We start from the raw sequence: 24,020 nt of genomic DNA, 5'->3' as shown, positions 1-24,020 counted from the left end.
CCCAGCTCATGCGAGATGGTGCCACAAAGGTCCGCCAGCTCGTAACCCGAAGCAGGGACCGCGTCTCTGGGAAAAGCTTCCATCCAATCAGGAAAAGCAGGAATATTGAGAAGAACTACTCCAAACTTTGTGTCTTTAATCATTGATCAGCCTGGTTTTTTTTCTCTTTTGCATGACTAAGACTCGGCACTTATTGGAGCATGGGAAAGCTTTACCAGCAGGTAAGATACTTAAGTTTCTTTGCTTTATTTGAAGTACAAATCGAATACAAACGGAGCTTATTTTCATTCAACTTGTGTCTTTAAAGCCTTGATTCTTCCTTCGTGTCCCCTGAAGGAGGCTGTTTGGTGTAATCGAATCTTCCTTATTACGCATAACAACGTCAAGCGCGTGGTTCATGGTTTGATATTGTGAATTGATATTAATATTAGCATGCAGTTTTGTGGCAGGAAATTAAATAAGCACTCTATAACAATTCTGAAATGGAGTGCGTCCCAAAATGAGAACGACGGAGAACGACTCTCAGCCCAGTGCGTCGTTATGGCATCTGCTGTAGCTATTAATGTTCCTAATACTAATAATATCACTAAATATCCTTTACGTTAAGGGACTTACGTACATAATGTACCTGTTCGAATACGCAAAGCCATATGAGGCAGGTGCTTATGCGCGTTGTGGCTTGATAGATGATAGAGGCTTTAATCGATCATCGTTATGATATAAGAAACATCAGTAAGTTACGCTTTACAAGTAGATCAACTTTAAATCTAATATACAAACAGCGCAAACAGATCATTCGTCGCCAATGTGAATCTAAAAAAGTGCATCTAAAACGTGTTTTCTTAGATGCACATGATTGTTGCGTCATTTCAAATTTGGAGGAAAACCTTTTTGCACAACTCAGTAATAAATGTATGATCACAAGATTGTTTTATGGTCAATACTATAAGATTATGTTTCATGTCGGTAATTTGAAAATGACATTGTTGTATCGTACTGCCACCTGCTGGCCGTGGTTCTGTGCCTGTCCTCAAGAGCTTATGGAAGCAAACACAATTCTCAGATTCTCATATCCTCAACAGATCCTCAAATTATTTAGATTTTGTAGTAATGTAACACTGTCATTATTTCTTCAAAGGGCTGTGAGCTGTAGCTGCTTTTTCAACACTGAAGGGGAGATCTGTGATTGGCTGGGAGATGGCAGACATACTGGAGCTGCGGACGGATGGGAACTCGCTCCTGAAGGCGGTGTGGCTCAAACGTTTGAGGCTCACCAGGCTCCTGTTGGAAGGGGGCGCATACATCAATGAGAGCAACGAGCGAGGAGAGACGCCTCTTATGGTGGCCTGCATGTCCACACACAGCGACCAGCAAAGTGTTAGCAAGGCTAAGTTGATTAAATATCTGCTGGACAACCAAGCAGATCCTAACATACAGGACAAAGCAGGCAAGTCGGCCTTAATGCACGCCTGCATCCATAAGGCTGGACACGAGGTGGTGGAACACCTGCTGACAAATGGAGCTGATCCCAGTCTGGAGGACAGGAGTGGGGCCTCAGCTCTGGTCTACGCCATCAATGCAGATGACAAGAAGACACTAAAGCTGCTCTTGGATGCGTGTAAAGCTAAAGGCAAGGAGGTCATCATAATAACCACAGACAAATCACCATCTGGCACTAAGACTACCAAACAGTATCTGAATGTTCCCCCCTCGCCGGCGTTAGAGGAGAGAGCCACTCAGGCCTATTGCACTTCTCCGTCCGATATCGAAGTGAGTGCATCTCCTACAAATGATCAAGAACAACAAAACACAGTATTTAGTTTCCAGACAAAACTCAAACCCTCCGCTAGCGCTTCAGCCAAGCTCACCAATGGACCCACCTCTCCAACACGTCGGCCCGCCAACCCAAAGCGCGCACGCTTGCCTCAGCTAAAGCGGCTGCAATCAGAGCCTTGGGGGCTGATTGCTCCCTCTGTGCTGGCTGCAGCTGCGGCCCATGAGGAAAGTAAAAAGGCAAGTTCTGATGAGGACGTTGTCACAGGTGTAAACGGACTCTCCCAAAGTAAGAGGTCAGCTTTATCTCGACAGAACAGCATTGATGGAAAAGAAGTTTTGTTCCCACTTGTTGGTGAACAACACTGCAAATTGGCAGCCTCACTGTCAGTTCCTTCAACAGCTAAAACATCACTTGAGCGATCTCTGGGTCAGCACCAGCCGCTGGGGCGACGCAGCACTGTACCCACGGAGCCGGACAGCAGCAACTGCAACATTGCACCAGGCAGTCTGCGAGACACAATTCACAGAAGACGCCTGGGGAATGATCACTATGACTCTGACTCACAGCTCTACTCAGACTCTGCCGTATTAGACTCCCCTAAGGTCCCAGTGGAGCGAAGGAAACTGAACACTTCTCCACTAGCAATGCTGACCAGTTCCAGAGAATCTCTAGACAGCAATGCTAGCATGTCTTCTCCCAACACAGCACGCAGGCGTGCACCAGGCCTTCTGGAGAGGAGAGGGTCAGGGACACTGCTGCTAGACCATATCTCCCATACCAGACCTGGCCATCTACCCCCTCTGAACTTTAACCCCAACCCTCCCATTCCTGATATTGGTGCTAGTAGCAAGCCCTCCTCACCTCTGGCTACAGGCTTCAGATCTATAGTTCCAGTAGCACCAAACACACCAAAGAGAGGAGGCCTTAAGTGCAAGAAAAAACTTGTTAGAAGGCATTCTATGCAAGTGGAGCAGATGAAGCAGCTTTCTGATTTTGAAGAGCTACACATTAGTTAGTGAAGGTGTTAATGCAGAACATTTTGTGGGAGTAAAAAATGTCAACACCCTAAATTGCCAGGACGTACATCCATGGGTTCAATCATGTAGACTCACATAGCCATTCTAGATGTTGAATAATGTTATATTGAAACTGAGCAATATACTGTAGATAGGGCCTCCCTTGTAATCCTAAACCTTACGGATTGTGATCTTTTGACATTTCAAACATACTACTGTATATGTTTTGCAGTTTTGAATGTACATGCCAAGATGTGGCACTTTCCATTTAACTAGCTCTTACATGGAAATGTAGGGAACAAACAGGGTTCTTTTGTAGCCAATAGAACACTTGGGTGCACTTAGTGCATATGTAATTACCACCATAATGGATTTACTTTAAGCTAAAATGTGATGCACTTGTCTAAAATGTAGCTTGAGTGTGATGAAATTTGACAGTTTGTAGCAAATTGTACAAAGTGCCTTCAAGATAAAGAAAGAAAAAGAAAAAAAGAGTGGAGCGATACATTCAGTGTATTAAGACCATTTTTAATTCCCAGTGATGTAACCAAAATACTTTTGAAATGTAATGACTCATTATATACCTGATGTGAATGAATGAACAATATGCCTTAAGAGACGGGTAACTTATGGGCTACAAATAACAGCACTTTAATGCCCAGGAGAGAAAAAAAACAAAACAGGGATGTTACAACTAACAGTGTTACAAGCATATGTAATTTCTGAAATGATGTATTCATGTAACATTGAATAATATCCCTCAGTCAATACAGACATCAGTGACAATTCAAATGTAATTTTCAACAAAAATGGCAATCAAAACTGTAGATCATACAGCTTCCATGTAATTTACCAGTGAAGCATTACTTCAGTTTAAAAAAAACAAAAACAAACAAACATAATCTATAGTATTTTTGTAAGTAGTTTGTTGTATATTCTAAATAAATGTCTATCACTTGTGATTTTCTGCTGTGCTGTTTATTTCTTCACATTAGGACAGAGCTCAGCTGACAGTAGCCACGCTGATTGTCATTAGAAAAGGACATCATGGCAGTCAGTTAGTGTTTTGATCATCATCGTCTTTGTTGTCATTGTGATTATCTCAAACCAACCACAGAAGATCTCAGCTTCATCTTCAATTCCGAGGGGACACAGTACAAAATATTAATAATGACTTTGCTTCTTGCTGCTGTTTGAACACAAACTTTCAATTTGTTTCAATTACACTCATGAGGGACAATGGGATTCTTGATCTGAGGTAAAACAATTCATCCTGTGATACCCCTCTGCTTCGACCAGAAACAGCAAATTGTATCTCAATATTTTGCTAGTTTAGTAACATAGTGTCACGGAAATATAAAAATGACCTACAGTAATTGAATTAACAACTAATGCAATATTAGAAATATGGCATAATGGCTGGTTTAAGATATGAAATTCTCATACCTTGTAGCCAGTTTGTCAGCTCCCTTGTAATCAGGAAGTTGGTTATCCAGGGTGATAATCTTTCTCCTGGCGTATGAAATCAAAATAGCTTAACTTAAATAAGACACTCTGATTAAAGTGAAAAGAACAAAAACAAAACATCACCTCTTCCCTGAGGTAAACTGGAGAAAGATGTATTGTGGGTGGTAGCCGAGTTGTTCAAGAGACCCCGGAGACAAAATGAAGTTGAAGCAGGTGCTTCACAATAAACTGCCATTGGAAGCCCTCTTCAATGTGCCACTATGCACGGCTCATTACATCTGCAAGTAAAGATACTGTAACAGCCACGGACACGTGTTTAACACCTCTCATCTGTTGCTATAGAGCTAGTGGAATGTGATGTAAACACACTATCCTTGTATCAAAATCAGACGTGATTTGCACCTGCATCTGACATAAAGATGCACAATAAAACACATTCTCTAGAGCTGTATATGCTGCTAATTTCTCAAAAAGGAAACACACATTATTATTATTATTATTATTATTATCATTATCATCATTATTATAATATTTATTATTATTTTTATATTTTTATCTTATTATTTTTATTAAAATAGTATTGTTATTAAATCAGTATAATTTAATAATGTAACAATTATAATAAAAAATATTATTATTATCAGTTTTATTATCATTATTATTATCATTATTATTATTATTACATATTATTAGGTACGCAATTCCTGTCATTTTCGACAGGGGTCACTGTAGACTTACAACACAATCTCAACGCTGTCCTCAAGACCCCAGCTGCATTTTTTACAATTGCAGTACCGAGCCAAGTCAAACAACACAGAACTGTATTTAGTATCAAATTATGTTCTTAATTCCTGCAGGCAAATGGAGACTTGTCGTTGTTTTTGTATAAGCAGACAAAAACACAAACACAGCGGCACCACCAACATGACAGTAATAACAGCGTTGCACCCTCAACTCTAAATGAAGGCCTAAAATAGACCCCCAGCTGGACAACTGCCTCTTAAAATAACATGATGGGACCTATGCTTGTTGAGTACATTTTGGGTGTGTTCAATCAGTGTGTTAGTACGACATGTGGCAATCACCTTGGCTTTGATTACGAGCAGGACAGAATGGTCTTAGTCTGGACTAAAGATAGAGTGTTGACCCTGGAGTTCACAGAGGGACATATGAAAGTGATGTTAGCGAGGGGCAGTGAGAGTGTGGAGACTGTTAGCATACTTCACATACCAAGGGTCCTAGGGTTGCTAAATGAATGTAGAAGTAATGTCACATTGTTCCCTGTCTTACCATTGACCATTGTGCCCTAACTGTGCAAACAAATGTCTTTCAAACAGAAAGGAGACTTCAGAGGTGACCTGGCTGGTTGGAGCTGTAGGCTGGCTCATTCTCTGGCCCTCCACCAAACTTATCATGTGACTGTGCAACACACTTCCCTGTCTTTCTCCCAGTATGGTAACCTGCCCCTGCTAAAATTAGAGCGCTCTATCATGAGGAATTGTAATATGACTATCCAGTGACTGTCCTGGAAATGATGTGGAATCTGAATGAATTACTCTGAGCTAGTTTCTGTTTCATCAGATATTGTGCTTTTTGGATTAAATTGAATGTACTGTTGTTGTTTTTTAAACAGCTAGTAAAGTATAAATCCACATCTGCATGCACTGCAAATGCAGCTGAGTTACATGCATGACTGCCATTGTACTATTTTTTCCATGACATTTCCATGACATATATTTTACATGCATGACATTCTGTTCTGCTGTCAGTGTAAGTGTTCTTCAACTGTACCTATTTTTCTTTACTCCCTTCTTCATCTGTCTCAACACAATTTACAACTTACAACAACTAATTCTGTACACTGTTAATGTAGTTTATAATTGCCCCCATCCATTGGTTTGTACATATAATACACATTATATTTGTTCTAGGGTTAACTACTCAGTTTCCCCTTGATTCTCGTTTTTCTGTGTCAGTTGTTCTACAGGCCTACTTTCACAAATACTTCATATATTAAACTGTTAGGGTGGGATATGTTCATATATGGTACATATACAATATGAATATAAATAATTTGACTCAGAATGATCTCCTTTTCCACAGTGAAACTCCTCTAGGATCCTGCTCATTGACAATTCAGTGGACATCTACAACTTAACTCTCACTGACCTTTCTCTGCATTTAGAATACATGCATGTGTACCAGTGAAGTTGTCATCACAGCTACAGATTACAGCTCCATTTCTAAAAAAACGATGGTGAATTAAATACATAACCAGAAAGCATCGAGGCAAAATCACCAAGTTTAAAGTAAATGTCAATTAGCTGAGCTTTAGTTCAAGAAAATAACATGGAGAAAACTTCAGAGAATGTATTCCAACAATGACCACAAGGGGGCTCAGTGGAACCATAGGAGTATCATCAAATGCATGGACACCATCAACGTGTCAGGTAAACAACACCAAACGTGGCATATGCAAACAGAATTCGAACTCAAGTATTTATGCAATATATAAACAGTTGAGTTGGCATAGACTGGCCTTGTAAGTAACACGTTATAAACGCGTAAAGTGTGTCTATGTCGTGTGTATTGAAGCTCCATGGACGCTAAACCGCTATGTTTGGGTCCCTCCTCTGTCTGTGTGACGCTGACGTAGCACCCAGCGTGTCCCGCCGGGGCGGGGAGGAGGGAGGGCGGTGCAGTCGCTGCTGCTGCTGAGTATATTGCAGAGAGCCTCGGAGCACTTCGCCCCCTCTTCGCTCAGAGTTCCGTCGTGTGTGAAGCCACTAAGTGATTCGGGCCGGGAGACATGGCTGGATACCTGAAAGTCCTCAGCTCTCTGTCGAGATCTGCCGCTGGTGCTCTCTCAAGAAACCCCGCCGTTCTCGCACCGGCTGCCAATTGCCAGAATTTGCAACAAAGAAACTGTGAGTAAGAGCAATAACGGCTCTCATCCTCGCCATCAGTATCTTCTCGTCGTAGAATTACCACACTTTTGGGTAAAGATGGCGATTTAAATGCAGCACGGGTGGCATCTGCCAGCATAAGTCATTTTAACTACAGTGCGTCAGAATCAACCAGCCACGAAAGCCGGTGGCGCTGTGCTGACGGAACCATGCTAGCCAAGTTGCAGCTGCTGTTAGCCAGTAGCCACAGCGGATGCGGTTAATGGTGTTAATGGCTTAAACGGCGAAAGGGCAGCGAAACCGTAAACGATTTCCCTTTTGTTATCTGTCGTTATGTGGCAGACTGGGTGCTTAATTTGGAGACAAAACGATAAGAGATGAGATGTGGCCGAGACAGCGACGTCTTCAGCCGGCGAGCTGTCTTTGTCTTTCCCCATTCAAAGTTTTTCGCCTCCATTAACGACGCGGTAAATGTGACACAGATAACAAACTGTTTAGCGCGGTGCACATTCTCTTTAAACGCGCCAACCCGTTTTTATCAATGAATAAAAACGAAACCAAGAGTTGGAAAAGCGCCACATAAAACCTGCCGGCAGTTTGAATTAACCCCCTCGGGGTAGCCATCACTTTTTTTTGTGATTTAATTGCTAATTTCAGCACCAAGGACACCAACACAGGCACTTAAACCCTTCGATCTGTGAGTGTAGAAGTAACGAGGCGTCGTGCAGAAGCTGTTCTGCTTCTGTGACCCGTGAAAGTGCGACATTGACTTGAGGGGGAAAGTTTTCCAAGGTCAGGCAACTGTAGACGAGACTCCGCTATACTCGGTAATGGCTGCCGTCCTACAAACTCTTCTTCACCATCTGGGTCACATCAACACTGCAGCTATAAACACCGAATTTCCACCTATAAAAGTCCTTTACAACCTCGCTTACATGCTGCTGACAAATCTGATAGATTATTAACAAATTTGAAGAATCAAACCGAATGAACAGCTTTGTTATCTACAGACTAGATTCAGATTTACAGTTTGGCTTTGTTGACACTTCCTATACAACTAGGATTAAGGCTGAACATCTATAGCCCCTGCTGCTTTAAATACAATAGGAACTGCAATCTACACCTGCTGCACCTGTTTGTGAGTGGAGGGGTCAACTGAAGGGCACTTTGCACGGCTCTACTCGCTCCTCTCCATGGTGTGATTGAGTCAACATGACATTTGAGCTTGGGTTTGTACTCAAACGAGCTGTCAGGCAGTGAAGGATTCGGGCTTTAGTCTCGATCAGGTCAGACTAATCCAAGAAAGAGAAACCAACTTTCTCTCTCACACACACTGGGCAGCCAAAGTTGTTATTGTAAACATCTACATCATCACAAGCTTTTGGTTTATCTTTAATTCCGAGTTATTAGTGATATAAGGCAGCGTGCCTATCTTTGAGACAAGCTTTTCCAAAATAGTCATTACTGAGGCCGGCTGGTTCGACAAGAATATTTGTTTATTGCAGTCATAAGATGAATGGCTCCTTCTGCTGATAACATACTCATCATATCCAATGGAGGTGTTGACATCCTATACGGAGCACCTATATACCAGTTTTCATGACTTTGCCATGTTGTCATCGAGTCCTCGCTCTCTCTGTTATGCATATCGCACACATGATCTTGTATTTGCCCTTTTATATTTTGTAGCGTGATCAAATGACCTCTAAATGTTCCCCAGCTGAACTGAAGCAGGTTCATTCCTTGTTAAAAAGCAAGCTTTGCCTCGTGATGCCTCACTAAGATGAGCATGGATTGTGGTACGAGCTACAAAGTTAGACCTTTCACGCATAGTGTGTACAATATATTTCCTGTAACTGGGTTAATCTCAATCTATAGGAGTGGGGGGGGGGGGAGGGAACTAATGCATCCATGTCCAGGAGGCACGGTTCAGTCCGGCCCACATGACTTTGTTTCTGCTCGCCCTTCAGTGTGCAGTTTGTTGATACGCTCGCAAGTTACGTAATGTGGCTCAGTCCCCGGCTCCCTGCTGCACTCCCCCCTCCCCTCCTCTCCTCTCCTCTCCTCTCCTCTCCCCTCCCCTCCCGCAGCAGCACCTTAAAAGCCCTCTGTGAGCAGATTTGAGTCGGATGGTTTTGAGACGATGCCAAAAAGCAACTGGCTCGTCTGCAGTGCACAGAGGCAGAGATGCTATTAGACCCACCGTATTCTCTTACCAACCTTGGAATGGCTCGTACAGTATGTTTGACAAACCCTGTTGTCCTCTCTGCTCTTTGTTGAATCGCCTTAAAAGCCTGTAAACATAGCAAACTGCTGTTACAATCATCTTTCTCACTACAGCACTATAATCGGAAGGGCCTGTGTGAGCCTGTGTGTGTGTGTTGTCTTTGTGTGTGCGTTGCCATTCAAAGGGCTCTGCGCTAGTTTGTCTTAATTAGAGTGGTGCACAGATTTTGGCTTCACTTACCCTCACTTACCAGGCCTGAAAGCCTTTGATTGAACCCTTTACAGACCCCTGTGCTGTTACTCCCAACAATACAATGATGCATCAAACGGCTATGAATTAAAGCTAATCATGTCTTGTGATGCTGGTATTTTTCCATGTACAGTATCTGCCAAACTCTCAGCTACTTCTGAGGCAGCGATGTCAGCGACCTCATTGCTCGCACCCGATTGACATTTTGTAAAATAGCCAGTCTCACCTGAATGTCTGTAGTTCTGCAGTTTCCGTGGTTCTTCCTCTTCCCTCTGTTCTGCGGCGGTGCAGGTTTGGTTGAAATATTAAAGCCCACAGGAGAAAGATATTTTTCTCACTGTCAGGTATTAAGTTGATCCTATTGGAGAGCCGTGAGCGTATACACTCCTATCGTTCATTCATCGCACGCCAAATCCCTATCCTCATCAACTTGCAGAGCGTCAGAAGATGTTTAGATACGTGCAATAGTTTTTATGACTTAATGAAAGGCAACAGGTGACCTCACTTCCTGTTTACCTGGCCAAATAAAGCACTATCACCACAGGGCTGTTGCACCAAAGATACAAATGAAGCTTGTGCCGACGCCTTTAAGCGTTGTTGAGATGCAGCCTCATTTCCTGTTTTCTATATCATCACGCTTCAATAATATCACACGTTTTTCAACATACAACGTTTGAAGATCTAAAATCGGACTTCTTTTGGCCTGGCATGACAATTTCTGTGACTGTTGCGCTAAAAATTGTAGGCTGTGGAAACATTAAGTCTTGTTATTTTAAGATATCAACAGTGGAACAAGAGAATGTTGGCATCAGCTTGGCCCACGGAATCTGCATACCAAAGAAACTCCCCTCGTGACTCAAAAGTTATAATCCCAGCTTTATGTGCACCTTTGACCCCGCCTCACCTTTACCACGGGCCTAAACGACAACAAATGGGCCGTGAAGGTCCGGAACCAAAAGCCCAAACAAGCTGCCAACGTTTGACTAACAGTCGATTAGTTACGGCCGCGACGGTCGCCTGCTCCTGTGTCGTGCAGCTGTTCTAAAGAGAGAACGGCGTGTCCATGTGAATCCTCCTTGATAAGTGGAAGAAAGATAAGGCCACGCTGTGTCATTACGTAACGGCGGGTGCGCGGGATTTGAAACCGTCTTCGCCGCGAGGACGTTTCCAGCGTTTCTCTGGCGGCGTGTGGTTAATCTGTAGCCGGCTGGGGCTGGCGTGTCACGGTTGGAGCATGGGAAGGGAGCAGCGTGTTTTAACAGGTGCTGTCATGGCCGCATGGTGCCAGCTAAAGGTCAGATGTCTCTCCAGAGCCCACGTGCACCTGTGACTTTTTCTTCATGTAAGCGTAAGAGTCTGGTATGTAGAGGAAGAAGTCCACTCTATAACCGACCACAGGCAGAGTTTCATATGTGGACTTGCGTAATTCTGTGAAGTTAGCAGCGCTGCGTCGACTTGCCTGGGAAATCTGAGCGTCACTTGATCTCTTCCCCCCCCCCGCTCGCGCGCCCCTCCCCCTCCTGTACTTTCCTATTCAGTGAAAGCGCCGCGCTGGCAGACATCTGACCAGCAGAGCGAGAACAGCGAGGACGGCAAACACAATCACACCTGATGATTGAAGTGCAACGCAATGATGATGCTCAGCACTCCTGTTACATTAAGGGGGCAAATAATCAATGGATGGTTTTGAGAACGGACACGCAGTTTGTTTTTGTTGAGAAACTTCTTGACAGTGATGCTGAATAATCAATAATTAAACTAAATCTATCAATTAAAACCTTTTCTGCCAGTTGTCTTTGCAGTTGGGTAGTTAGTTAGTTAGTAAGTTAGTTAGTTAGTAAGTTAGTTAGTAGTGAAGTTGCACCGTCTGTTCTGTCTAACTTCCTCCCGGCACACTCTGTCCGCTCGGCTCTGTATTTATAGAAGGAACAGGAAATGGAAGTGCACGTCCTTAAAACAGGATCTCGTTTTCCGATCAGCGCAGTATCCTGTGTTCCTGATGGTTGCTGTTGCTCAGCAGACTTTGACCCTGAAATAAAGGTCATTTATAGCATTTAGATTTGTTTTTTTAACCCGTTAAGGTCATAGTCATTAAAGAGAGTCTCTTCTTTACAATTTGAACAGATGCCGACAAACGCATCAAAGTGGCCCAGCCGGTGGTGGAGATGGACGGAGACGAGATGACCAGGATCATCTGGGAGTTCATCAAAGAGAAGGTGACGGGCTACACACTCCTCTGTCTGTCCATATGTGCGTGTGTGTGTGTGTAGGCCTCAGGGGGCGTGTCCACACTGTTTGACCTGTGTGTGTTTGTATCGCTGACCGACACGTGGACGGGAGGGGGCGGTTGTATGGAGGACGCTTAGGAACATTATGTGTTGTGTGTGTGTGTGGGAGGGGGAGGGGCCAGAGCGAGCAGATGGCTCAGCGTGTCTCTGTCTTGCTGAAGGGGAGCACCAGATCAAATCCCTCGCTTTTGGAGTAGGTTTTTTTAAAAGAAGTCAGTATTTCTTCCCCCGTCTCTAATCCTAATGATTCCAAAATTCACTGTCACGCTCCGACTGAACAAATGTTGTCTTTGGCCGTGGAGCGTGGATCCTCATCTCTCTCCCTCTCTGGGTTTTGTCTCTCCAGCTCATCCTGTCCAATGTCGATGTGGAGTTGAAGTACTACGACCTGGGTCTGCCGTACCGCGACCAGACGGACGACCAGGTCACCATCGACTCGGCCCTGGCCACCAAGAAGTACAACGTGGCGGTGAAATGTGCCACCATCACACCCGACGAGGAAAGAGTGCAAGGTCTGCCGCAATAACGCTCCGATACCCCATCACCTCACTGCAGGATGAATGTATTTTGAGTCCACGTGTACGTTTCTAAGTCTTGGAACTTCCTGTAGCAGACAACACAGAGTATGAACATGTTTTTACAGTCGATGCTCATATTGTGATTTCCTTTTAGAAGCGACATCATTCTAGGTTTGGTTTCAGACAGAACAGACTGTTCCTTGTGAGCTTTGTATCGGTTGTGCAAGGTGTATCCACGGCAACATGGGTACACAATGTATACAGCGAGTCACATCTGTGCGACTCGCTGTATCTGTAACCATGGATACGTAGTAAATATCGTGTGATTTAAATGCAAGTTTGACACTTTCTGTGGTGAATCCGGCTGATTTCCTGGATAACAGCCGACGTCTGAGCCGGCTGTCCGTCAAACTCACTGGGAGGAGTCAGGGTGACCATAATGAGCTCGCCATGAAAAGAGTTTAAGCTTTCTTTTTTAGACGGCATCAAAAAGCCTCAAACAGCTGAGAGGAACTGTTGACACCTCATTCCTATACTGTCGCCTTCACAGGGGTCTCATTTGCATCACACACACACACACACACACACACACACACACACACACACACACACACACACACACACACACACACACACACACACACACACACACACACACACAGTGGAATGTTTGCGATGCCAAGACACAACTTGTCGAGAGTCAAAGTCTTAAGTGTCCACTTTTATTAAAGAATTCAGAGGAGATAAAGATTCTAACTCGGTCTTAAGAATCTGTATCTTTTCAGAATTGGTTTGGTTTATGGAATGAGGAGTCACAAACATCCCCAAGTTCACTAACCTGTACTTAATCTCTATTTGTAGTTTCCCTGTGGTGCAGCGGGGGTTGAGTGCAGACTAGCAGAGCCGATGTGCAGTTCCTCACCGTCTTCTGTCTTTCATTCCCAGAGTTTAGCTTGAAGAAGATGTGGAAGAGCCCCAACGGAACCATCAGGAACATCCTGGGCGGCACCGTCTTCCGCGAGCCAATCATCTGCAAGAACATTCCCCGGCTTGTCCCAGGCTGGACGCAGCCCATCACCATCGGCAGACACGCCTTCGGTGATCAGGTGAGCCGAGCCGAGACGCCACGTCCGGGCAAACAGCCCCGCAGCCGTGCCAAACAGCCCCGCAGCCGTGCCAAACAGCCCCGCAGCCGTGCCTTCCCGCCTGCTGCGGCGGCGCTTTGCATCTTGAGCAAACACGCAAATAAGCCAGACGAGTCTTAACGCTGACTCGTGTTTTATTTGCCCTGCAGTACAGAGCAACAGACTTTGTGGTGGACCAGCCAGGCAAGTTTAAGATGATCTTCACCCCCGCCGATGGCAGTGCAGGCAAGGAATGGGAGGTGTACGACTTTCCCGCCGGCGGCTGTGGCATGGGAATGTACAACACGGATGAGGTGAGAATATCTACCTACATTTAGCTCTTTATCTTTTCATTTCATCCTTAATAATGATAATAATTATCAAATACTTTCTCTGGTAAAGCGGAGAATCTTGATAGTCTTTATTCTTTATTCTGCACAAATGGAGATGATGTCATTGCACTAATGACTGACCTCTTGTCAACCCGCTTTCCTACTGTTTGCCCTCATCAGCAAGCGTCTGTTTGATTTTACAACATCACAGGTCACACTGTATAACTCTGAACTGGTTGTAGGGAAGTAAAACTGAGAGATGTGTGTGTGTTTATGAGATCTTATCAGAGATCAACAGCAGGTTGTTGACCCCCCCCCTCGCCCCGCCTCCCCTTCCCCCCCTGTCCTACTGATAAACCCTCTCCATCAGTCTATTACAGGTTTTGCACACAGTTGCTTCCAGTACGCCATCGGTAAGAAGTGGCCCCTGTACATGAGCACAAAGAACACCATCCTCAAAGCGTACGACGGGCGATTCAAGGATATCTTCCAGGATATCTTTGAGAAGTGAGTGTCCTCCGATTTTCATTGCGATGTCATCATCTCTGAGGCTTGTTTTTATGTGTAACACAGATGAAACAGAGTGTGGGGGCGGGGGGGAAAGGCTTCTTATTGAACGTTCACAGCTTTAACTTTGGCTTTGGCGATCTCCTCCAGGCACTACAAGCCCGACTTTGACAAACTGAAGATCTGGTACGAGCACAGGCTGATCGACGACATGGTGGCTCAGGTGCTGAAATCGTCCGGAGCCTTCGTGTGGGCGTGCAAGAACTACGACGGAGACGTCCAGTCCGATATCCTGGCACAGGGTGAGACATTCGGACGGCGATCGCCTCGCTTTGTTACGGCAATAAGGTCATGACGAAAACGTGGGAATCTTAGGAGAGATGCGAGCCGCTTGCCTGTTTTTTTTGAGCACGTGCTCGTTTCTGTGAAATGGATTCCTAAAAATAGTATCTCCGCATTTTTTCCATTTCCCTTCCTTCAGGTTTCGGCTCCCTGGGCTTGATGGCGTCCGTCCTCGTCTGCCCTGACGGCAAGACCATTGAAGCCGAGGCCGCCCACGGCACCGTGACCAGGCACTATCGCGAGCACCAGAAGGTTACAAGCCTCTTCTTCTTTTAATTAGCCTTGTGACTGTGTGCTAGTCAAACGCTTTAATTTGGCAATGGAAAACTCAACGTGAGACACATTGTAGGCCCTGCAGTCGCTCTGTAGGATCTGTGAGGCGACACTGCCATCATGTGGCGGAAATTGGAAATCGATTTTTCTGTGCAAAAATAGCAGAGGCTTGTTTATTTAACTATTCCCATAGGGGTTAGAAATAGAAAATGTATATTCTTGTCCTAACCAAGTCCCTTAAAACATATTTCTGCCTCCTTTTCTTCCTTCAGGGTCGGCCGACCAGCACCAACCCCATCGCCAGCATCTTCGCCTGGACTAAGGGCCTGGAGCATCGCGGGAAACTTGACGGCAACCCCGACCTTATCAAGTAAAGGATACATCCACGCGTCTTGTGGTTGCAGGTGTGATCGCACCGCACCTGAGAGGAACCTTTGCTCTTCCTAAACGCTTTCTGTTTAACCCCCGCAGGTTCTCTCAGACTCTGGAGAGGGTGTGTGTGGCGACTGTGGAGAGCGGCGTTATGACCAAGGACCTTGCAGGCTGCATCCACGGCCTCCCCAAGTAAGCACCTTAACCTATGTATTCACTGAGATTCAGAGGCTACGAGCCATTCAGAGGAAGTCAGCTCGCAGCAATAAAAGCAGAGAGAAACGTTTACAAAAACAGCCGGAAGAACAAAACTATTTTGAAAACCGTTTGGAAACACTGCAGCACCCCATTGTTGCACGTATTTGATTCTGGGTAAGTGGCATTTAAAGCGCTGGTATGCATCCTAAAATATCCTTTATTAGCTGCCAGGAACCCCCGTCGGTTCCTTTTATGTAAAACTATTTTAAGCATTTGAGGAGTTCTGCCTCTGTCACGCATCACGTTTTGGAAATGAGCTCCGTTATTGCCCGGCGTTCGCTTTAACGCGCAATTGTTTTCATGCGTCTTGTTTGGGCTGGCACGCCCAAGGATGTTTCTCTCGTTGTCTAGATGTTTATTCTTGGCGAATCGGGTACGCGGCGTCGAATTAAAATACCTGGAGAGCAGCCATTTTTAGACGCATCAACAGACGTTTGCCACCAATAGCTACTACTTCCTCAGTGCTGCTTATGTCATACCTCTCCTGCGTTAGGATGTTTACCTTCTACTCACTCGTATAGAATGGAGTTACAAGCACTACAAAGCAGTTGGAGTGAGAACGTGTCCCCCCTCTTTGTCTCCTCAGTGTCAAGCTGAACGAGCACTACGTCAACACCACAGACTTCCTGGACGCCATCAAGACGAACCTGGACAAAGCCCTCGGCAAGTGAAGGAGTCGGAAGGAGCACGCATAGCCAGTAGATGGCGATGTCATTGTTCTCATTTTTGTACCTCATTTTTAACTTAAAAAAAGGTCAAGAAATCCACGCGCATTTGATCTAAAGAAAGCAAAAACGTACTGTATTACTGTACTATAGAATTTTGTAGTGCTCTATTAGGTAAAGATGAAGCAATCAAGAGGTCGTTTCCTTTCCACCTCGACGCCTCCTTTAACTACCTGTCCCGTAATTACAAGGTTTTATTTTTGTAATGTGAAGTACTGTTATAGATACCGTGTGAAACCTTGCGGGGGGAGAAAAGACTGAAGCCTGTCAATCATACCTGTCAATAAACTAACTTGTCGGAACACACACCGTTTTTCGTGTTTGATTCAAAAGGAAAACGAGCAACACCGAAGCGTTTTAAAGGTAAATAAATTTATTATTTTACAGTATTGGCTGGTACACAACATTGTACATACATTTTCTATCCACATAATCTCCACACTAATGCTAATACAGAAAGCCATTTAAAGTTGGAACATCTTTTTAAATTTCCCTTTTGTTTCATCACTAGAACTGTGACGGAATGAACCACGGATGCCAAAGACTCACAAAAATGAGCATTGTCTTCTTTTTTTTGTAACGCACTATATCAACATCTCATCAAATAGATACCTTGTTTGCAGGTTACACGTTTTTTTGAAAAGCGAAGCACTGGGGGAAACTGAATATATTGAGAAATTTCCCCAAATCATTTTCCCCGGCAAAGGGTCCGTGCTCCCTGTCACACGGTGGGAGGTTGTCGTTCATCACTTTGAGACCAGTGTACAGCATGATGGATGGCGTACTCTCACAGGCACACTGGGGCACTTAATATTTCTGTCTGACTTTTTTGGGACGATTGTTGTTGAGATACATCCAGCGACACCGCAAAAGAGGGGAATGCAGGGGCGGGTGGGGCGAGTCGGTGGGTTTGGGGTTGCGTTGGGTTTGGTTTGTCAAAAAATGCCGCAGTCCATCCTCCTGAAGGGCCTGCGGGGGTAAACGATGAAGGTTTTGAAAGAGTCTGGTAATCTCTGCGGAGAGATCTACAGATGGAGTGGGAGGGGGGGAAACCTAAATGTAATTTCACGAGGGCCGCGATTAGACAATGAAAAAAAAAAAAAATCCCCCAACCGCCCCTTAAGCTATAAGATCCGATCCAGTTCTTTGGTAAAAGGGCTCTACTATTATTAAAACGGCTTTTTGATTCTCTTTTCATTAGCATCTTTTTGAAACATTCCACAGTAACAATTACATTCATAAGACTACAGATCAGTACAGAATCGATGCTTTTGTTAATGAAGAACCCTAGAAAAGTTGACACAGTGGCCCTCGGTGAGATGCACTGATTTAGAGCACCAGCCAGCTTGGAGGAGGAGGAAGAGGAGGCTGACACATTCTGTACAATAATATACAATAAAACCCCATGATCACACATCCTATGGAATTATAAGCGACTTCAAAATGAGTGACCTCTACAAGTTAGCAGGCTTTGGTGAGTTTGAATGAGTATTAACACTTCTTTCTCTATTTCTTTTTTTTTACTTCTCTGACCCTTCACATTAGTTTTGCCCCAACATTCTTGAAAAGAGAGTGGGATTGTCTGAATAAGTGCATTAGAACCTTTTTTTTTCCTCTCGCTTTTCAGCTTTTTATGAGTAAATATGTGCTTTGCAGTTTAGGCTCCGAAAAAATCTTCCTCTTCTCAACTGACAACGTACATATATTGTTTTTTTATGTTACCCTAAAAAATAAATGATCCTTTTTTTTTTAGACAGTCCACTCCTCTCAGATATTACAGTATATATCGTCTCAGTAGCTTTGCAGAGTGTTAGAGATGAAGAATAACAATAGGCAGGTACAATGATACATTTCCAAATTTCAATTCCAGTGCATGTGAGTGTGCAGTTTTTTGCCTCCTGCCCTTAAAGTACAAACCCACGCTCTTCTACCTTCAACAGCTGAAAAAAACACAATCCCAATTTTTATTAGTTCACACTTACACTCAGTTTTGGGGTCATTTTAATAATTCACGCGGTGTTGAAACGCCCGGCGCCCTTCGCATAGCTGCTGTAATACTCCAATTGAGATAGTTTAGCAATGTCCGGTGTGTTGTTGTTGTTAGCCCTGTTTTCTCGCTCGCTGAACTCAAAGCTCTCCTCTTCGTAGTCCTCCTGGCTCTCTGCATCCTGGGGGGCTTCTGAAGGGAAGAAGCGACACACATATGAGTTCAATCTGTCTGCGGTAAACGCACACAGAACCTTTCATAAAGAGGCGCAGCTCATCGAGGTCGGACGCTAGATCGGCCTTCCTCGCCTGCCTCCGTATCAGTCTCCACTGATAGAGACAGGCATGTCTAATCCAGGCACTGCTATATTTACTAAACGCACAGAGAGAGACTGACAGGGAAACATCAAAACACTTGGCCACTAGATTACAGTGCATGCTGAGTCAAAGTGCATTAGTGACAGACAGAGTGACATGAATGCAACATGAAGCCCACCGAGCAGTCGGCTATGAAATTCGCCAGAAAATCATCGTGGCTTTCCATATAATTGGAGGTAACTACAGGGAAGACTGCGGTGTTCTTCAGGACAATGAAGTTATTCACCTTGTCCGTCTATAGAGGCATCCATGACGCCATGTTTGACCTTCATGTGTCGGCTGAGGTTGCCCTTCAGGTTGAACTTGCTGGTGCAGTAAGGGCACTTGAAGGGCTTGCTGCCAGCGTGGAGGTGCATGTGGCCCAGGAGGTTGTACATTCTGTTAAAGGACTTTCCGCACACCTGGGAAGACAAGAGGACAACAGTCAGCGTCTGTGTCTGCGGGAGCCTAGCTGGTGGAGTTCGGCAACAATCCGCTCGCCACTCACCTTGCATTTGAAAGGTTTGACCGGCAGGTGGACAATCATGTGGGTTTTCAGGGTCTGCTTTTGGACGAAGGTCTTAAAGCAGACGTGGCACTGGAATGGCCTCACGCTGGCATGGATCAACATGTGTCTCTTCAGGTTGGCAGACAGAGTGAACTCTCTGGCACAAACATCACACTTGAATTCTTTCATACCCTGGGGAGACACAAGTGTTTGGAGATTTTAATTAATTTGGCTAAATATGCTGTTTAGAGAAAGTAAATAATGACTCACAGGGAGCCAAACACAAGGAAGCCACGTGAGAGAGGATGTTTGCTGTTGCCATGTCATGTAGATGACATTAGCACCCCCCTAAAGTGTTAAAACATGGAGTAGGAAAGTCTAACAATGGAAAAAAATCAATAATTCTTTGATTTGAGCAATTATTTTAACATTGATTCAAACTTTTGACCAAAGCAAGACGTAAAACAGCCTGTAATGAGACGGACTAGACTGAGAGGAGAATGATTCATCAGACATAAAGAAAAGTAGCTTTGCAAACCACGCAACACAAAACACATGCATGTGTAGGGTTGAGCCATACACACACAAAAATGAAGCCTTTGATGGTTGTGTTTACAAAGCAACTGGTTTGGGGTAAAGCGTCTGTGAGGCAAGTGTGTGTAGCATGTCCAGGTGTGTGCTATAGGGATTCTGTTAAAGGAGCTGTTGTCTCCCCTGCGACTGCACGAGCCCAACCTACTTGTAAATGAGTTAAAAGTTTCAAACACATAAAGAGGCCGACAAAGTCAGGCACATGACTGAGTTTCAGAGTTCAGTACCTTGAGTGCCAGGGCGTGCTCTGCCAGTACCTTGTGAGTGAGAGCGTGCTGTCGAAGGTGGTGGATCTGTACGAACTCCATGCCGCACTCGGGGCAGACGTAGGGCCGCACGTTCTGGTGCTTCATCAAGTGGTTCTGCAGCTGGCTGCGGTAAGCGAAGGACTTGTGGCACTCGGTGCACTGGTAGGTGGTGGGGCCCTGGTGGCTGGTGAGGTGGCGCTTCAGGTGTGCGTAGGTCGGGAACTCCATGCCGCACTGAGTGCAAACGTGGCACTGGCCGTTCTCGTGTTTGTTCTCGTGGGTCCTCAGTTCGCTGGGGTAGGCGAAGCCGCGGCCGCAGAAACGGCAACTGTAGGGCTTCACGTCCGAGTGCTGCAGCATGTGCCTCTTCAGGTGGCTGGTCTGTGTGAAGGCTTTCTCGCACACGGTGCACTTGTGAGGTCGCGTTCCCTGGTGGGTAAGCAGGTGAGTCTGAAGGTGGCTGGGCTGCTTGAACAGTTTTCCACAGTGTAGACATTCGTGGGGCTTAATTCCGTTATGACCCAGGATATGAGTGACCAGGTTATATTTGGACGTGTACGACTTTTCACACATGCGGCACTTCCAGCGTTTCAGACCCTCTCCCACGTCTACACAGTACGACTCATCGATCTGTACATTGATGTCCAGTCGGTCAATCTGCATGCGCCTGGCGAGCCCCTCTGGGTCCGACCACAGCATGGCCTGACCGTTCTCCTCGTACTCTCCGGGCATCGTCATGTCAGCCGCCTCGTAGGAAACCTCGTTGGACTCGTAATATCGGCTCCCCAAAGGACTTCCTGTGTCTCCACCGGTCTTGAGATTTAGTGCCTCCTCTTCCTCTTCGTCCTCCACTACTAGATCTTCTTCCTTCCCCTCTCGTTCTCTGCCTGGACTGTCCTCTCGCTCCTGTTTGTGTGTTTGCAGCCTGGGTGTATCTCGAACACACGAGGGACAGTTCCCGCAAGTCTGCTCCTCTTTCAGGGAACCTTGTCTGGCACCTGGGTCCTCCGGCTTGCTCGGGCTGTGCCTGCTGTGCATGTGAACGCAGGAAGGAGGAGTATTCGACTCGATACGTTCGCCTTTGATCTGAGCCTGAGGAGTTTGTATTTTGTGCGGTCGAGCCTCAGGTTCTCCGTCGCTCCGCTGCCTCTTGGTCCTGTCGCGGGGTCCGGGTCGTCTTCTCTCACTGCAGTGGGCTTCTGGTTCGGCGACAGGCTCGGCAAGGTAGTCCCCATTAGCCCCAATCAGCTGGTCAGCGTACTCATATTCCATTGCCTCGGTCGGAGGTGGGGGACACTCTCGCGGCTCTCCCATGTAAAAGCCATTGGGAGCTATGGTGGCGCCAAAGATTTCATTCTGGGAGATGAGACCGAGAACAGCAGCCTGAGCCAGAGACAGCACCACCACCGGCTCCGTCTGCGTCCCTACGTCCACAGGGCCCTCTGTCATCTTGGGGTACGTCCGCACCAGGCGGCCACTCTCCTCCTCCTAAGGAGAAAACCACAACAAACACACAACATAAGTCAGATAAAATGTATGAGAAGTCACCGTACATCTATTATATTCCATCAGTCCATTGTTACAAAACCTGCCTTGCGCAATACTTCCTCTATACCCTCATTTCCTCATTGCAGCCTCATGACATCTGTAACATTACTAGTAATACAAGCCCTTTGTTTAATGTTGATGTAATGGTAAGATAATGCTGTGAATAGTTATTGAGACTGGGACACTTAAAAGCAATACAACTTTCCTTCCCTGCGACTCTAGAAGAATATTAAGACAATGTTCTTCAGCCTGTGAAAGCTGCTTTCAGACTACGCCTTGTTTCTTTGCTCTGAATTCTGAGAACATTAGATGGAGGAGATAAGGTAGATCTCTGTTAGCACCCCGCTTCCTTCCTTGACAGGCTTTTACAATAATAAAGACTACAACAAGGGATGCAGGTCCAACCAGGAAGTTGACTTCCGTGGACTGTCCTCAGCACTTCCTGTGAGGTCCCAGGGCAGCTCGGCCCGACCAGAGTCAGCTCATCCCTGAGACTTCCTCGCCACATTCACGAGGAGCAAAGCTTTTCCTCCTCTTAACGCGAAAACTCTTATTAAAGCTGACTTCATCGCAGCTTCCTGAACTCAGTGATACATGCTGGCGGGCTGTTTCATATCCATAACACACATTTGGAGCTGTGTGTGTTTCTCTGTATTCTCAACCATTGAACAAGGTTATTGGTTGAAGACGTCTCAAACTCTCGTGTTTTCTCTTTCTGTCTGCAAAAGAGGAAGCGTGAAACAGCAGCCAGTTTTGTAACTCGCTGCTGTCAGGTTTTTTTTGATTTTTTCTTATTTTAGATCTGACAATGTATGGAGAAGCTCTGACCCTTGGTTTCTCCACACACACACACACACACTGCACACACCAGTCAACCCGGTGCTGTACACAACCTGCAAGAGCTGCTTCTTTCCTTGACACAGAGAGGAGAGTGGATGGAGAAAAAGGAAGAGGACATACAGCAAAAAATAGGTAAAAGGTGTGTGTGTGTGCGTGTGTGTGTGTGCTTGTGGGTGTATGTGTGTGTTGGGAGAGGGGAGTAGACCTGGATGCCCTGATAACCACGTCATTTATAATTACTGCTTTTAAAGTAGTCAGACAGAGACAGACTGTGTGTTTTGTGTGTTTGTGAGAAAGAAAAGGAAAGAGACTGGGTGTGTATTTGAAAGTGTGTGTGTGTGTGTGTGTGTTTGTGTGTGTGTGTGTGTGTGTATGTGTGTGAGAGAGAGAGAGAAAGAAAAGAGAGGGAGGGAGGTATGGAGAGAAGGAGAAAGAGCTGTGGGTGGGGGAGGAGTGGAGGGAGGGAGGGAGACGGAGAGAGAAATGAGATGGAGGGGCTGAAAGATAAAGAAAGAGGGGAGGAGAGGGAGGGGAGGGAAGGGAACGAGAGATTGAGTGAGCATGTGAGAGGAGGGAAGAGAGAAAGGAAAAGGAGAGGGAGGGGGTGCGGGGGGGAGCCGGCGAGAGAGAGAGAGAGCGAGAGAGAGAGGGCGAGAGAGACAGAAAGACAGAGTGAGTGAGTGAGAGAGAAAGAGGGAAAGGAGGGAGGGGAGCTGGAGAGAAGCGAGAGAGAAGAAAAAGCACAGCGAAATGAAAGGCTGACAAAATGAAAGAGAAAAAGACAAATGACAAGGAGAGAGAGAGGTAGGGCAGTAATTGCCAGAGTCTGTACTTTCACATTTTTTTTAAAGTTGCAACTGAAAGACACCTAAGGACGAAAGGAAAACAATTAGAATAGAGATGGAAAGCATGCAAGCAACAATGTGTGGCAGGAGACAGACAGACAGAGACAGACAGAGACAGAGACAGACAGAGAGAGAGAGAGAGAGAGAGAGAGAGAGAGAGACACACACAAACAAAAAACAGTCTCCACTCTTTATCTTTCTAAAGAGATGTTCCCACTGCGGGGCTGGCGTGAACGTGAAAAGTAATCTGGCTTCCTCTCAACGCAGGCAGACACAAGTGTAAATACCTCACTAAGAACACCCCCCCCCCCCCCCCCCCCACACACACACACACTCTCCTCACACCCCCAACCCCCCACCCCCCACCCCCCAACAGCAATAGTGAAAGAAAGAAGAGAAAAGAACCCCAAACAAACAAACAAAAAAGCCGTCTCCATCTTTAGGGTTCCAAACTCACCACATTGTTCCTGGAGTGATGTTTGAGGTGTTTCAGGGATCTCATCCTTCAGGAGAAATGAGTGGAGTAAAAAAATCCACCTCCTATTTATATCTGTGGGAGAGTGGGGCGGTCCCACGGCTCATCCTCCTCCTACTGTTGCTGTTATCAGAACTGACTGTGCCTGCCCCCCTCCACCACCACCACCACCACCACACACACACCCCCCTCCACACACACACACACACACACACACACACACACACACACACACAGTATC

The 24,020-nt window shown here is 45.6% G+C and overlaps 2 protein-coding genes across 4 annotated transcripts; one reads left to right on the top strand and one right to left on the bottom strand.

Annotated features, from left to right (window-relative positions):
- Positions 1 to 1,197: 1,197 nt before the first annotated feature.
- On the top strand, positions 1,198 to 16,687 carry LOC142991901 (isocitrate dehydrogenase [NADP], mitochondrial). Of its 2 annotated transcripts, none has more exons than XM_076142070.1 (11): positions 1,198 to 2,788; positions 11,788 to 11,858; positions 12,277 to 12,442; positions 13,394 to 13,554; positions 13,743 to 13,886; positions 14,275 to 14,411; positions 14,562 to 14,713; positions 14,893 to 15,005; positions 15,299 to 15,396; positions 15,498 to 15,590; positions 16,243 to 16,687. In XM_076142070.1, exons 1-11 carry the CDS (start codon positions 1,198 to 1,200, stop codon positions 16,325 to 16,327), a joined length of 2,811 nt encoding a protein of 936 aa, XP_075998185.1. In that variant the 3' UTR covers positions 16,328 to 16,687. The 2 variants fall into 2 exon arrangements, with proteins under 2 accessions (XP_075998185.1, XP_075998186.1); XM_076142071.1 differs by lacking the exon at positions 1,198 to 2,788 and adding an exon at positions 6,979 to 7,187 and having other exon boundaries at positions 11,767 to 11,858.
- Positions 16,688 to 17,172: 485 nt separating this feature from the next.
- Positions 17,173 to 23,807, bottom strand: znf710a (zinc finger protein 710a). Of its 2 annotated transcripts, none has more exons than XM_076142073.1 (5): positions 23,762 to 23,807; positions 20,051 to 21,559; positions 19,233 to 19,424; positions 18,972 to 19,146; positions 17,173 to 18,560 (listed from the first exon to the last, which is right to left on the bottom strand). In XM_076142073.1, the coding sequence occupies exons 1-5, from the start codon at positions 23,804 to 23,806 to the stop codon at positions 18,391 to 18,393; spliced, it is 2,091 nt and encodes a 696-aa protein (XP_075998188.1). In that variant the 5' UTR covers position 23,807; the 3' UTR covers positions 17,173 to 18,390. The 2 variants fall into 2 exon arrangements, with proteins under 2 accessions (XP_075998188.1, XP_075998189.1); XM_076142074.1 differs by having other exon boundaries at positions 20,081 to 21,559.
- Between the last annotated feature and the right edge of the window lie 213 nt (positions 23,808 to 24,020).

The sequence above is a fragment of the Genypterus blacodes genome, unplaced genomic scaffold, assembly GCF_046128005.1.
Source record: "Genypterus blacodes isolate CSIRO-AG114 ecotype Tasmania unplaced genomic scaffold, CSIRO-AGI_Gbla_v1 ptg000021l_1, whole genome shotgun sequence".
Classification (NCBI taxonomy): domain Eukaryota; kingdom Metazoa; phylum Chordata; class Actinopteri; order Ophidiiformes; family Ophidiidae; genus Genypterus; species Genypterus blacodes.
This window is presented reverse-complemented; position numbering and strand designations above follow the sequence as displayed.